General features: G+C 46.7%; 1 protein-coding gene across 4 annotated transcripts in view; it reads right to left on the bottom strand.

Moving 5' to 3' along the window:
- Positions 1-839: 839 nt before the first annotated feature.
- LOC144114382 (phosphatidylserine lipase ABHD16A) overlaps positions 840-15,258 on the bottom strand; it is a 63,392-nt gene continuing 48,973 nt past the window's right edge. For 2 of the 4 annotated variants that reach the window (XM_077648076.1, XM_077648075.1), the window contains exons 20-21: positions 12,151-12,360; positions 840-1,322 (exon numbers count right to left, since the gene is read on the bottom strand). In XM_077648076.1, coding sequence (XP_077504202.1) covers positions 12,184-12,360 — 177 coding nt within the window. In that variant the 3' untranslated portion in view covers positions 840-1,322; positions 12,151-12,183. The remainder of the gene's footprint in view (positions 1,323-12,150; positions 12,361-15,258) is intronic. The other 2 variants (XM_077648078.1, XM_077648077.1) reach the window with 2 other exon arrangements.

Raw genomic sequence — 15,258 nt, forward strand, 5'->3', positions numbered from 1 at the left:
TTCATTAATTCAAGCAATTTGTAACATGACTGACAAATTTAGCTAATTTCTTCGTCCAGTAAATTACTTAACCATTTCGGTAACTTATTAGTTAATGCTAACTACATGGCTATTTGATGAACTGTTATATTTATTACTCCTTTAATGTATGAATGACAGTGGGCACGCTCAGCTGACAGGTCCTGTACATGCCACTCATGAGAAAAATATTTTCGCATTAAAAAAGAGAATCGGTCCTCCTGTGATCATGCCACATAATAGCGTGCGGCGATATCACCACTGCTCACTCGCATGCGCGGACCAGCATGACAAACTGACTAGAGATCAGCCTCCTTGCTGTAGGCATCCGTGCTATGGGCCGTGCAGATGCAAGCACTAGAACGTACCAACAGCAAAACGTTATGGACTGGCTCAGAGAGCGAAAAATGGGGGAGAGAGCGGCTTCATGAGCACTTCGCATGCTAAGCCTGGTCGTGTGATGTCCTGTTCTCTCGAGTTTTTTGAAAGCACTACTTCCCTAACAAAGCTGAGAAACCAGGGATATGTGTGAAGCCTCAACCTTTTGACGGAGTGCCAGTGGCGGAGGCCTTGCGCAGCTGCCACGTAAGAGATGACCCAAGTCAAGAAGCAATTAAGTGTTGTTCTTTTGCTCACCAAGTGCAACAGCCATGATGTGCGTGCTCATAACCACATTGAAAAGTGCTCGATGAGAAGCACTGCAGCCTTAAGGGATTTCAAGACCCCTTTTAAATCAGTCTGTTTATTAAATCCAGTCCAGACGTCAGACATGCAATGAAACCTGATACTAGCATTAATATTACAAACAGTACACCATCAAGTTATCAGAAATCTTGTTTAATCACACCCATTTTGAACAAATTTTTGTTCTTTGACACAGACTTTGTGCAAAATGAAGAAAGATCTGATGAAGGAATGTAATATGAAGGTAACAGAAATTATCAGTACTCCAATGAGTGCCCACAGTTCCCAGTTAAAGCCCCAGTTGTGCCTTAAAACTAAAAGCAAAAAAAGTTGTTCAGGACCCATCTTTTGTGAGACAGTGCTAAACTTACACCCTAGTTAAGCATATCACAGTGTACACATAAAATACATACATGAGAAAATGAATTTTGCAGCTTTTTGCAATTAAAAAAAAAAAAGCACAGCTTGATGCCCTCTTAAAGGAAACCACTGGAGAATAATGAAGTTCAGACAAGAACCACAATACACAAGTGCAGAAATGGTTCCAGAGTGCATGCAAGCTGATCCAGGACCAAATCAAAGTACAGCTGTTCACATCCTGGCCCGAGGTGGTGTCCCCTCTGCAAGATAATAAGAGATCTGCTGTTACACGACACACAAAGAAAAGTGGAAAAAATGCCTTTACTGAATATAATTTTCATGTAAAATAAATTCAGGTTTGAATCCAAAACTGTGCATCCCAACATCCTAATTGGTCATTCGTCAATTTTCCGTACACTTACTAACTTTTCTTTAAAGGCACACCAAGGAGAAATTGAAGTTGGCTTGCATCGCTAGAATACCGGCTCCTGATCACAAAAACGCCACACTTACTGAAAACAAAGCTCTTGTAAGGTAGAAAATAGCAAGAACCAAAATACAGGTATCGCTGCCACAGGCTAATCTCGCAAGTACAAGCGTGATGACGTCATAGGACAAGAGACGCCACCTTGGAGGAATTTTCCTTACTCCATGGATACCATAAATCTCTGAGGCTGACAAAGGAAGGTTGCGCGGTTCAATATTGAAGTTAGTTTTGGTTTTAAACCGATAGTGCGCTTTTATCACACAAGGAAGACAGACAAAAGACGACCTGAAAGTTAGAAGCAAAGAAAACCGATGCTTGGTGGCGCTACACGCGGCCAGGAGAGTTTCGGTTTGTTATGGCGCTTCGCGTCTATGAGCTTTGCGTGCCCTGTGGTTTTGTTTTTGACGTGCCTCGATTTACAAGCGCCGAACAGCAGAGGAACTGCAAGTGCCGCTTCAAGTGCTAGTTAACCTTTGAAAAAGCCTGTTAAGGCTGGTCAGATGATTGCCACGGTCGATGAAGAACTATGATGGAACAATGGTCGGCGATCGTACAAGAGCACTTGTGTCTTCGTACGCTTGCCCGGCGAAACGTTCCCAGCTGTGCCAGTCAACTTCGAACCACTTAACGGAAATCGTTTATTAGGGACGGGAGACAAGATACAAGGCAGTTAAGAAAAAATTGCTGATGGCCTAGCTCTGTTACGCCAGGATATACGTAGCGAAAGCGCGGAGACTTCTGCATCGGTAGAGTGCATTCACTAGATGCGCCTTTATTCATCGTTAAAGCTTGAGCTGTCGTGGCGGAGTGGTAGCACCTCTGCCTTAAATGCCAAAGGCCCTGGTTCGATTCTGGGCCTCGGCACAGGTTTTTCTTTATTCAGTGAGTGTGCGGGGGGGGTTTCAGTGGCTCCCATAGATGCCACCACCGAATATGTTGGTTAGCAGTTAAGCTCTGTTAAGGCGCATTTATACTCCGGCGTAACGCGCGCGCTGCACGGCGACGTCACGTCGGCCAAAGCGAGACCCTCTATACGAGACCCTCCATACTCCAACTGCGCTTGACCACCGACGCATTCGGCGGCTTCGGCGCACTCTGATCGCACTGGCAGAAACTTGGAGCACGTCTCTATTTCGCGCCGAGTGCGTCAGCCGTCGCCGGCCCAGCCAGGCCAGTTCGGCTCCGCGCGGGGGGGGGGGGGGGGGGGGGGGGGGGGGGGGGGGGGGATGTACAATACAAGAACAAAGCCAAAGAGGTTTAAAAAAAAGAAAAACAAATCTAGTAAAGCATATATATAAATATACAATGAGGAAAATTAGGACAATGAATACAATCAGTAACATCAAATGAGAACGCAATTAAAACAGTTACAAAAAAAATCAATCGAGTAGAGAAGGGGATTTACAAAACGAGTTGCTCAAACACATCAAACTAAGGGTGAGAAAAGAAACAGACAAATTTAATGTTAAAAGGCAAACAGTAACCACATGTGCCTCCTCGCAGCACCGCCACGGCGAAATCGCAAGTTACGGTCAGTAAAGCCTTCGCTTTAAAAGAGATCGGGAACCTGCAGAGGCCATGACCCTGCTCTCCTCCAACTCGTTTGTTTGCTGCTCCATTCAATAGCTTCGGCAGTTGGGCGGAGCTGTTCTCTTTGACCTCTCGGCTAATTTAATCCATTCACAGTACACATCTGAAGGTACATGCAAGTGGGCGAGAGAACCCGATCCAGTGGACCCCGTACCTCCGGAAATGCATGGAACCCGTTGGAGCGTCGTCCATCGGTTTTACTTTCAAGCTGCCAACTTTAAACGCGAGTGCCCTTGAGCACCCATCTGTTTTTTGTGGCAAAAAAAAAAAATAAATAACCTGGCCCTTGCAACTGTGAGAAACCTCCTCGCCGCTGCCTCAAAATCCATTCACAATCCATTGGCCCCAAAGGCCTGGCCAGCCTCCGATGGGCGCGACGTGCCGTCCTTGTCCTCGCCCCTCGTGACTCCCCGCATTGGGTTTACGATATTTATTTAACAACGGCTGCTCACTGAGAAAGGGGGAAATGACCCGCTGGCGGCTAACCTAACCGTGCTCCCTCAAAAGCATCGCACGCTCTGTGGGGCTGAGGTCACTGAAATGCAGGCCGGAGTTTTTTGCGAGAACTTCGTTGGCGGGTTCGGGAACAGGATTCATCGTAACGCTGGCAAGACGCCGATGCAAACGTAAATGAAGTGACGGTAGTGAACCACGATAGATGCCTTCAACGTGCGGCGGCGGTAGCTTTCATTTCGGCTGCTGCTAGACCGCACTGCTAGCGGCCAGAAATCACGGAGTCTGTGTTTGCATCACGGCTTAAGTCACTCCGTCCTGTGACGTCATAAGAGGATGCTGTGACATCATAAGAGTGCGCCGAGTTTGAATCGGAGGGCGGGAAAAACTTTTTCAACTTCGAATACAAATTTCTTTGCAATAAATGCATCTCTCGCTCCTGGAGAAGCGGCAAAAAAGCCATGAAATGCCGAACTATCAGATTTTGCTCACAAAAAGAAATTGATAGAGTTCTCACTGTCCCTTTAAGGACTTCGGCAAGGTACTTCTGTGGCATGATACCACGAAACATGCACTGGACAGATCACCTCCAAACAACAAAGACATAAAAATAGTAATAATGCAATTGAAATTTCAACGGCTGAAAGCAAGCAGAGATCAAAGATGATAAAATGGCATGCCTCTCACTCATATGCTCTGCTATCCTAACTAACTAGCCTGGTGAGCAACAAACTAAACTACCAATGGTAAGAAGGCTTTGGACTCCAATACAATGCATGCTCAGTTAAATCTACGAGTTTCCTCTTGCTCCACTTATTGCTTGGCCAGGAAAGCAGCTGGCAGCACCACTCGTACAGTAGAATCTCGATAAACGGAAATCGGTTAAACGGAACTACCGCTTAAACGGAACAAACGCCTCGCGATTGGTTGGTTTTGTATTAAGCCAATGTAAAAAAAATCTCGTTAATCGGAACTCAAATTTTGCGACCACCGCTTTAACGGAACCGAAAAACTCGAAACCGCAACTAGTTGGACAAGCGCAGTGCCATCGCGGTACGCATCAATGCTCCCCTCCTTCTCCTCCCCGCGTCACCACTCCGGTTTCCGTCTCCGGCGGTTTCCGGTTTGCTCGTACACTGCCCTCCGCATCGCTCGCTCGCGTTCACGGCGGTTGTGTTCAGTTAGGCCTAAGCCCTAGAGCTTTTGTTCGGTCCGATGGCAGCGCAAAAACGACCGCACAATGCACTTGCGTTGGAAAGGAAGATGGAGATCATCAACGACTTCGAGAGTGGTGGCTTCACGAAAACGGCGCTAGCGACGAAGTACGCCGTCCCCAAAAGCAGCCTAACAAGAATTCTTCAGGACAAGGACAAGCTGCGGGAGGCGTTCGAGACGTCACGCTTTGGTCCTAAAAGAAAACGACTGCGAGCGGCTGACCACGAAGACTTGGAGAAATGCCTGGTGCTTTGGCTGCGCAGAGCCCGCAGTGAAAACATCCCAATCAGCGGGCCACTAATTCGTGCAAAAGCGGAAGAATTTGTTCTTCGCCTCGGCATCGAGGGTTTCTCGTGCAGCGAGGGGTGGCTGACCCGGTTTAAAGAGCGCAATGGACTGGTGTTTCGTGCTGTTTCAGGGGAAGCTGCCGCTGCTGACGCGACGGCATGCGGAGACTGGCGAGAAAGACGGCTGCCCGAGATTCTGGAGGAATACGATCCAGAGAACATCTACAATGTAGATGAGACTGCACTCTTTTACAAGTTGCTCCCCTCAAAATCGCTATCATTTAGAGGAGAGAAATGCACCGGAGGGAAACTGAGCAAGGACAGGCTGACCGTCCTTATCGGTGCCAACATGACGGGCAGCGATAAGTTGAAGCCGCTAGTGATCGGCAAATCGAAGCATCCTCATTGCTTCAAAAACGTCGCAACCTTGCCCGTTTCATACCAGGCCAATGGCAAGGCGTGGATGACGCAAGCCATTTTTAGTGAGTGGATTTATCGCGAGGATGCGCGCTTCTCTCGCAACAAGCGGAAAGTTTTGTTCCTGGTGGATAACTGCCCTGGACACGGTACTGTGCCAGGTTTGAAGTCCATACAGCTGGAATTCCTGCCAGCGAACACCACAGCACTGCTGCAGCCTATGGATCAAGGTGTGATTCAAGCGCTCAAGTCGCGCTTCCGCAAAAATCTTCTTAGGAGGATGCTCTTATGCATGGACCAGGGGAAGGAGTACAAGGTAGATGTACTGCGTGCCGTTTACCTCCTGGATGATGCTTGGCGGCAGGTTAGTGCAACCACCATTGCCAGCTGCTTCAGGCATGCAGGATTTGCCGCAACCACAAAAAAACCCAGCACACAGAGTGAGCCTGATGATGTTCACGACGCAGCCGAGGAAGATTTGCTACTAGAGAATTGTGCTGCGATGGGCATTCAACTTGATGAATATGTCCAGATCGACAGCGATGTGGCAACATGCCCAGAAAATACCGTGCACAGCATTATAGCTGATGTCTGCCCCCCTGATGAAAGTGAAGACGAGGAGGAAGAGCTTGAAAACGAGACCGCTGACTCTGATCCTGTGGTGACACCTGCGCAGGCGGAATCGGCAGTCCAAATGCTGAAGAGTTTCTTCCAACGAGAAGAAGGTTCGGAAGTGTTTCTGCACAGCCTGTCAAGTATGGGTGATGCCATTAACAAAAAACAGCTGCGAGAGCTCAAACAAACAAATATAAAATCCTTTTTCACTAGCCAATAAGTGGTAATTCCCACTCTTTTGACATTTTTTTTTTTAAATTTCAGTACTAGTACTACTGGAACAAAAATTCACTGCTTATTTTTCTCTAATAAAGTTTGTTCTCATAGTGTACCGTTCTCCTTATTACCTAGATTTCGCAAATTGAGATCCGCTGAGACTGCGCGCGCGCGCGCCAGCCGCGTAGGGTTCACGCGGAAGCGGATTGCGCAATGCTGAACCTATTCTCTCTTTAAACGAAACTCCTGATAAACGGAACATATTTTCCCGGTCCCCTGAGGTTCCGTTTAACGAGAGCCCACTGTATAAGTGGCTATGGCAATGCACAGTTCAAACTAATGGTGGCAGAACATGAGTGCAATGCAGCAACTGTGGTGCTTAATTAAGTCATAATCCATGAGCTTATCCATGAGAAATGTTACTTGTTGAAGGTACTTGCACGCTTTTATATGTACTGCAAAATTGTAGGAAATGTGGCAGTGAACTGCTTTTTGGAAGTAAGTGTGTTGTTTTGACACTGTGATGCAATATCAAGAGCAACTATACCAGGTGTCCCAGTTAACTTGAGCCACGGGTTAAAAAATAAATTATTAGAGACAGCCATCTTGCACACCACAGGCAATTTTTTGTTTCACAATTAATGAATAGTTTAATTAAGTTTCATTATCTAAATTAAAAAATACTGACTTTAGACCACAAAATGCATTTTAAGAGTTGTCGAGCACCTTCAGAAACCCCCATTCCATCATTTACGATAAGGAAACGGTCACATGTGTCTTTTTCTCCCAGTTCCAAAGAAAGCCCGCAAAATACAAAATAAACCATGTGACTAACACACTTCTGCGCCAAGATCGTGCTGCTCTCAAGCGTGTTTTGAGCAAACGAAATCAGCTGCAGCCTTAACTCGACAGCCTCGCAGCAGCGGCAGGCCTACATGTTGGCGGTGGTTTCTTGTCTTCGTCAGCCAGTGGAACACATGACGGTGCGAGTTGCCGCTGCCAAAATATCGGCCTGCCGCTGGTGCGGGGCTGTCGAGTCGAGGCTGGAGGTGATTTCGTTTGCTCAAACCTCGCTTGAGAGCAGTACGATCTTGGCGTGCAAGTGCATTATTCACGAGGTTTATTTTGTATTTCGCGGGCTTTCTTTGGAGCAGGGAAAAAAAGAAACGTGACCGTTTCCTTATCGTAAATGATGGAATGGGGGTTCCTGAAAGTGCTCGACAACTCTTAAAATGCATTTTGTGGTCTAAAGTCAATATTTAGCAATTTAGATAATTAAACTCAATTAAACTATCAATTAATTGCAAAACAAAATTGCTTGCGGTGGGCAAGATCGCTGTCACCAATATGCAACCGGTTTCACTCGCCTGACTCTAATAATGCATTTTTTAACCCTTGGCTCAAGTTAGCTGGGACACCCGGTATAAACGTCACCTTGATTCAAAAAAAACAGAAGCACATGTCTGAGTGAGGTTTATATCTTGCAAGATTTTGCTGAAAACGAGGAATATGAATTTTAAACAGCATGGTGTTCTAATCTTTATGTGGCTGGTTAATTTGGCATGCATTTTCATGTATTTCCTGTACAATGTTCACATGTGCTTAAAAAGGAATTTATTTGTGAGTTTGCGGCTATACATTTTCCTGCCCACATTTCCAATATGGTGTGTTGTTGCTCAGCAGCACACCACAGTCAGCATGTACCAACTGAACCAGCTTCCCATTCTGCAGTATTTGTTGTGCCTGCTCATGTATTTAGATGAGAAAACCAGAAGTGAAACTTGTCCTAGGCAGACTGGCTGCACCATCTACAAATTCCTATAGTTCCGCTGGCATGGACACAAAAAATGACGTTCAACTCACACAGCTATACTGGTATGCTGCTGGATCATCAGGAAACCTAAGGAGTAGGTTCAGTAATAGTAACAACATAGCATGCTACACCACAAACATGTACATGTAGTTAAGCATTTATGTTTTGAAGGGAGTGAACACTTATCTGGTAGGTCCCCTTTATCATGAACTGGTTTGTAAAAGTAAATTAAATTAACGTAGCCCATAACACTTAGACAAGATAACGCCATGAAAATCCTACAATATCCTCAGACTTGAACTACTGTGTCCCATTAAAATTAATGTCATGACCCCATTCAAAACAAAAATATTTGCATAAATAACGAAAAAAGAAATGACAATTTCCTCTTACATAATTACATTGGGTAAAAGAGGGGAAAGAAGAAAAAAACGAAGGACAACCACATCACAACATAAGGCATAATGATTCACTACAGTGCACGCTGCCACATGCAGTTTATGCACTCAAGGAGCATTTTCTGTGTATATATGACATCAAATGGAATATCACATACACCATGTCAACCAACAAAAACAACACACACTTCCGATACACAGGTGGCTAAAAAGTAGTGGCCAGCTACAGCTCACATCTGAGCACTTAATGGGGGCTATTTGGTCAGGGCATGCAGAAAGCTGGGATATGAAGGGGTGTTCAAGAAAGCACTACAGCCAAACCTCAATATAAAGAACACAATCATTACAAATTATTGGCAACATCAAACTCTTCTGAAATATTTTTAATAAACACATGTAAATTTCATTTTATATACTGAATGCGGTTGCCCTTAAAACGGATGTAATGAACTCCCCAGTGCCCAGCACTTCTCGCTTGGAAGGCAGGTGGTAGGCTTCGTCACACTACACAAGTGAATGGTGGTGGTGCGGAAAGTGTTCATGCCAAGGCTCGCGCTTTATCTTTATCTTACACTTGCCTACAGTGCCACAGAACATAGGAGGGTTTTTAGCCAGGCAGTCAGCACGCATTCATGCCTCTCACACTACAGTGACTTGATATGTTTTCAAAGTACCGCATTCTTTTTCCCCACGCTGTCAGGCTTGGAAGAAATACGCATGCGCGGCCCAGTGTTGCCATAACAGCAAACACTATAATTGGCAAGGGCATTCAGCATTTGGACTGCTGATTCCGCCAGCGCAGGTGACACCAAGGGATCAGAGTCGGCAGTCTCGTTTTCGACTTCCTCCTCGTCTTCGCTTTCATCGGGGGGACAGACATCAGCTACAATGCGCTCCACGATGTCTTCCGGGCATGTTTCCGCGTCACTGTCAATTTGAACATACTCATAAAATTGTACGCCCATCGCAGCGCAATTCTGCAGTGGCAGCTCTTCGCCGGCTGCATCTTGGACATCAAGCTCATCCTGTGTGCAGTGTCATGTAGCTGAGAAAAACCCTGCACGTCTGAAGCAGCTGGAAATGGTCGTTGCACTCACCTCCCGCCAAGCGTTATCAAGGAGGTAAATGGCACGCAATACATCGAACCTGTAGTCCTTCCCCTTGTCCATGCATAACAGCATCCTCCGGAGAAGGTTTTTGCCGAAGCGCGACGAGCGCTTGGATCACACCTTGATCCATAGGCTGCAGCAAAGCTGTGGCGTTTGCTGGCAGAAATTCCAACTGTATGGACTTCAGAACAAACCCAGCACAGCTCCACGTCCAGGCCAGTTATCGACGAGGAATAAAACATTCCTCTTCTGAAAATGAACTGCGTCATCCGTGCCTTGCCGTTGGCCTGATAAGAAACGGGCAAGGTTGCGACATTTTTGAAGCACCGAGGGTGCTTCAGTTTCCCGATCCCTAGCAGCTTCAATTTGTCGCTTCCTGTCATGTTGGCCCCGATCAGGACAGTCAACCTGTCCTTACTCAGGTTCCCCCCGGTGCATTTCTCTCCTTTGAATGACAAGGATTTTGAGGGCAGTAATTTGAATAACAGTGCTGTCTCATCTACATTGTAGATGTTCTCTGGGTCGTACTCCTGCAGAATTTTTAGGAGCCGTCTTGCTCGCCAGTGCCCGCATGCCATCGTGTCTGCAGCAGCAGCCTCAGCCTCCCCTGAAACGGCACAACACACTATGCCATTCCGATCTTTAAATCTCGTCAACCACCTTTTGCTGCACGAGAAACCTTTGATGCCGAGCTGCAGAACAAATTCTTCTGCTTTCGCGCGAATGAGTGGCGCGGTGATCAGAATGTTTTCACTGCGGGCTCTCCGCAGCCAAACCACCAGGCACTTCTCCAGATCTTCGTGGTTGGTCACCCGCAGTCGTTTTCATTGAGGGCCAAAGCGTGACGTCTCGAAAGCCTGCCGCAGCTTATCCTTGTGCTGAAGTATCCTCGGGAGGCTGCTCTTTGGGACGGCGTACTTCGTCGCAAGTGCTGTTTTTGTAAAGCAACCACTCTCGAAGTCGTTGATTATCTCCATCTTCCTTTCCAAAGTAAAGGCATTGTGAGGTCACTTCTGCGCTGCCATCGGACGACGCTGAACAGCGGATGTAAGGCTTAAGCCGCTTATGCCTAGCTGAACACAACTGCAAGCACACCGCGACAGAAAGCAAGCGATGCGGAAGCTATGTGCGAGAAAACCGGAAATGTCCAACGACAGAAACTGGGAAGAAGGTGGGGGGGGAGGGACAGTGATGCGTACCTCGATAGAGCTGCGCGTGCACATCAAGTTGCGGTTTCGAGTCTATTTTCAGTTCCGTTTATACGGTGGTCGGAAAACTTGAGTTCCGATTAACGAGATTTCTTTTTACATTGCCTTAATACAAAACCAACCAACTGCGAGGCGTTTGTTCCATTTAAGCGTTGATTCCGTTTAACCCATTTCCGTTTATCGAGATTCTACTGTATTTTGAGTGTCCGTTCACATTATCTCCAAAGTTGGTTTCGCCAACTACACAAATTTAATTTATCACTTATAATAACGACGCTGAAAACGTGGATACACAGGGAACATGGATGCGACTCCAGTATTGAGAATGTCAGTCAAGGACAGCCACGAAGCTTCCAATACTTCCAAATCCAGCAGTGGAAAGAAAAGGATTGCGGTACTCTGAAAATTTATCCAGCGACTATCTTGCACTTGTCGACTGTGCTCCCTGAAGCAGTGACGTGGATGGATGCAGCCTTGCAGTACCCATCCTGTGCTCATGTTGGCTGTCATGGAGGTGGTGAAAATGGCTATAGCTTTCGCTCTGACGTGCCATTTTCCATGCAGCACGGCTGCAACGAGAGGAAGGCACCCTAGCTGGAACTTGCTGCCACCATTGCAATCTGGCAGTGCTGTGTGGAGAAGCCAACCTAACTGGTGCCTGATTTTTTGCAGCCTCCAGAATTGCCGCGAGCGCCTCTGAAACGGAGCTAAAACTTTGGAGAACGTCTGTCCGTTCCTTTCAAGCACCAGCTGAGTTGCTGACCCTTCACTGACTAAATTGGATTGCTCTTGCATGAGTGTCTAATTAAATTTTATATTACAAATTTTGGCTCTACTATCGAATTATTTTACGATTTTAAAGTGTTCATTATAATGAGGTTTGACTGTATATATATTACAGTGTGCCATGCCATGCTGCAGTCCCATTTTATGGTTCACGCGAATACTGCAGAAGTGAAGCAAAAGAAGCTGTAAGTGCAAATTTTCAGACAGTTAACATGAAGCAAAGAGCACCTGTCATGAAACACCAGAACACAATTGACTTCATGACACTCATGCTCAAACCTTAAAGACCTAAAGGCAAGGGCAAAGCAGCATAGTACCACATACATCTTATAGAAGGTTTCGTAATTACGTATTAAAATGGTAAGCAGATTGAAGGGATGGCAACCATCTCGAGTTCTAACTTTCGGTGTGCACAGGCATGCAAACTGAGGGGAAATGAGAGCAGAAGGACCCAATGCAGCTGCCAGGCAGCAAAAGGTGACAAAAGCGCCCACCAGCAGTGGTAGTGTGCTGGTGAAAGACCCATTTCAAGGCGCGTCTCCCGAAGGGGGTGGGCCACACATGTCGGCTGACACGCGGCAAAAGCCGTCCGCACCTCGACCGTAGAGGTCAACTGCCTGCACCAAGTCCCAGGGTACCTGGAACAGTCCTGATGGCAATGGTGTGCAGTGGGTGGAGTTGAAATCCACCATGTGCTTGCGAGCCTGCAGGTGCAATCAAGAACTCAGCATGAGAGAACAGACGTGGACATGGCATGCAACTTGACAACAACAATGGCAGAAATCACAAACAGTCCGTGTATAAACTACAAAGGCTCACAAATGTATCAAGCCTTTCCTTGTTTTTAAAATATCAATACACTGTGTGTGAGATTTCTGAACCGCTGAAGGCAGAATTCTCTTCTACTCTGCTGCTGCCTCTACACTGTTCTACTCTGCATAGCCCAACTATGCATTGTGGTGCCCCACTTAGCACAGCCCGTGACCTTTCCAACAAAGTGATAATGCCTTCAGCTTTTTGTAGTTTCAAGTTACCAAGCCACTTTGCCCTTAGGAGTTAAAATATTTATAATAAAGTAATGAGTAATAATAAGAGAAGCATGACTCTTTTCAAAAGATTAGTCAGAATAACACACAATAATTACATCTAAAAGTGAAGTGTCTCACTAAATGCATGTTGCCACCCATTGGGAAGCTTTGTCTTGTTTGCTTAGTCAAACAACGAGAAAACAGAGTGACTAAATTTGGCGAACATAATTAGTTAGCAATGACATGGCATCAATGGTTGTGAGGGGCTGTACCAATGAACCTATGTTGCTAAAATCACTCAACTCTGTGACCTGATGGTAGTGCAGTGCAATGTAGCAAACTAATGGCAGTTTTGCACATGAGCTATGCGAGGCGCCGTGGTGGAGGGTTCCAGGTTAATTTCAGTCACCTGGGGTTCTTTACCATCCACTGACATTGAGCAGCACAACGATATAGGCGCGGCAATCGAGCCAAATATCAAAGAGGACGAAGCGAAGGCTGAATTCAAGCAAGTCATCGAGTATAGTGACAAAATTGCTATTAGCATTTGCTGACTAAAACTCAAGAAAGAGCAAACTGTACAAGCAAGCAAAAATCAGGAAACCCGGATTCAAGCTACTGTTGGTAGCGCTTCCGCAGCTCAAAGAATTGTATTGCCGAAACTAACAAAATTTGATGGCAAAAGAAAAAAATGGCAGCCATTCTGGGAACAATTCAAAGTGGCAGTCCACAAAAACACGGGAGCAATTGCCGGACTAAAGGCATCACAGGCAATTGCTACAGCAACGTGGTTGACATCTTACAACAACGATTCGGAAACCCAGAAGCGTTGATTCAGGATCATATGCAGGGCCTAATCGACGTGAAACCAGTGTTCTCTGCAAGGAACGTGCGAGCCTTGAGAGGACTTTACGGTGAGATCCAGGTTCACATGCGTGGGCTGAAGGCGCTGGGCATCAAGGAAGACGGCTACCAGGCGATGCTGTATCCTGTCCTTCTCCGCGCTCTCCCGAAGGAATTGATCTTGGACTGTCATCGTTCGCACGCTGAGAACCAAGAGGAGGCGACATCTGTGATGGCCGACGATTCAAGGTCAATGACATCGTTGTTGACAGCTCACAGCTGACGCCGCTTCATTCCCTGCTCAGACTCTTCCACTTGGAGCTAGAGTTCGCGAAAGGACGCTAGAAGACCAGCCCGACGAAGCACATGGTAAGACTGTCACTCTGGTGGGCACAAGGCACGAAAGCATCGAGGGCATGCTCGCTTTTCTTCGGCCTCAGCTCTGTACGATGCAGCCATCAACTCTGGTGCAGATTGCTCGAGACAGAGTTACTGTCGATGGGAGCATTTGGAGGAGGACAGACCAGACACACATTCAGTGAGTTGAAGTGTGCCTCCTCCGACAAGACGACCCAAAAGTGCAGTACAAAACTGAAGCCCTAGAAACACCTTCCATATGTGAACAGAGTAACAACCCTTGCCCCAACGAACTGACCAGAGAAACACTTTGAGAGCTGATGCTTCCTTTGGGTGATGATTCGGCTCTTAAAGATGACACACCGATTGATATGCTGATTGGCTCCGATCAGTATTGCGAATGCATCACTGGGAAGGTGAGAAAGCTGCCCAATAAACTGATTGCTGTCGAGACGGTATTGGGATGGGTAGTTCAGGGCCACGCCCTGTCCAAATGCAGAGAGAATTTGTACACATGCGCTTGTCATGGGAACAACCGTGGCTGATTGAGAAACCGCTCCGATTCTAAAGGTGTTCTGGGAGTTGGAAAACACCAGTGTGTCAGACACATCGACTGCAAATTCAGGCTCCCAAGCTCTCTAAGTTGTCGCTAAAAATATCAATAAGATCCACGATCGCTATGAAAAGTTTCCTTGGAAAGACTAAGTGGAAATGTCTGACAACCGCGGAGCAGCGGAGAATCGCCTCCGGTATTTAACGAAGCGGTTAAGCAGGGACCCAAGTCTCATGAGAGATTATGACTCCGAAATGCGGCGCTTAACTGACGAAGGCATAGCAAAGAGGGCAACAGATGCACATTGCGACGACTCTCAGCGAGTGTACTACCTGCCCCATCAACCTGTACTGTGGAAAAGTAGCACGACTACCAAACTGAGGACAGTTTGTGATGCCTCATCACACAGTGCTCAGGCAAAATCCCTCAACGAAAACCTCGAGTGCGGGCCAAATTTAAATCCTGACCTCGTTCGGCTGCTGCTGAACTTTTGGCGACAAAGTCGCGCTCGTTGCTGATATCGAAAAGCCCTTCCTTCAAATAAGTGTAGCGTAAGAGGACCGCGATGCACTAAGGTTCCTGTGGTTCGCCGAGAGTTCCGTAGAAGGCAGACCATTGCCAGAGGTCAAAGACTTCAGAATGACCAGAATACCCTTCGGAACCACATCGAGGCCGTTTCTCCTGACAGCAACGCTTCAGCACCGCCTTGAAACAATGAAGGATGAATTTCCAGTAACGACAGAGGTATTGAAAAGCTGCATTTATGTGGATGATCTGCTTTGTGGCGCACAGGACGATGAGGAAGGAGCGAAGATATACGA

Source organism: Amblyomma americanum, chromosome 1 (genome assembly GCF_052857255.1).
Source record: "Amblyomma americanum isolate KBUSLIRL-KWMA chromosome 1, ASM5285725v1, whole genome shotgun sequence".
NCBI lineage: Eukaryota > Metazoa > Arthropoda > Arachnida > Ixodida > Ixodidae > Amblyomma > Amblyomma americanum.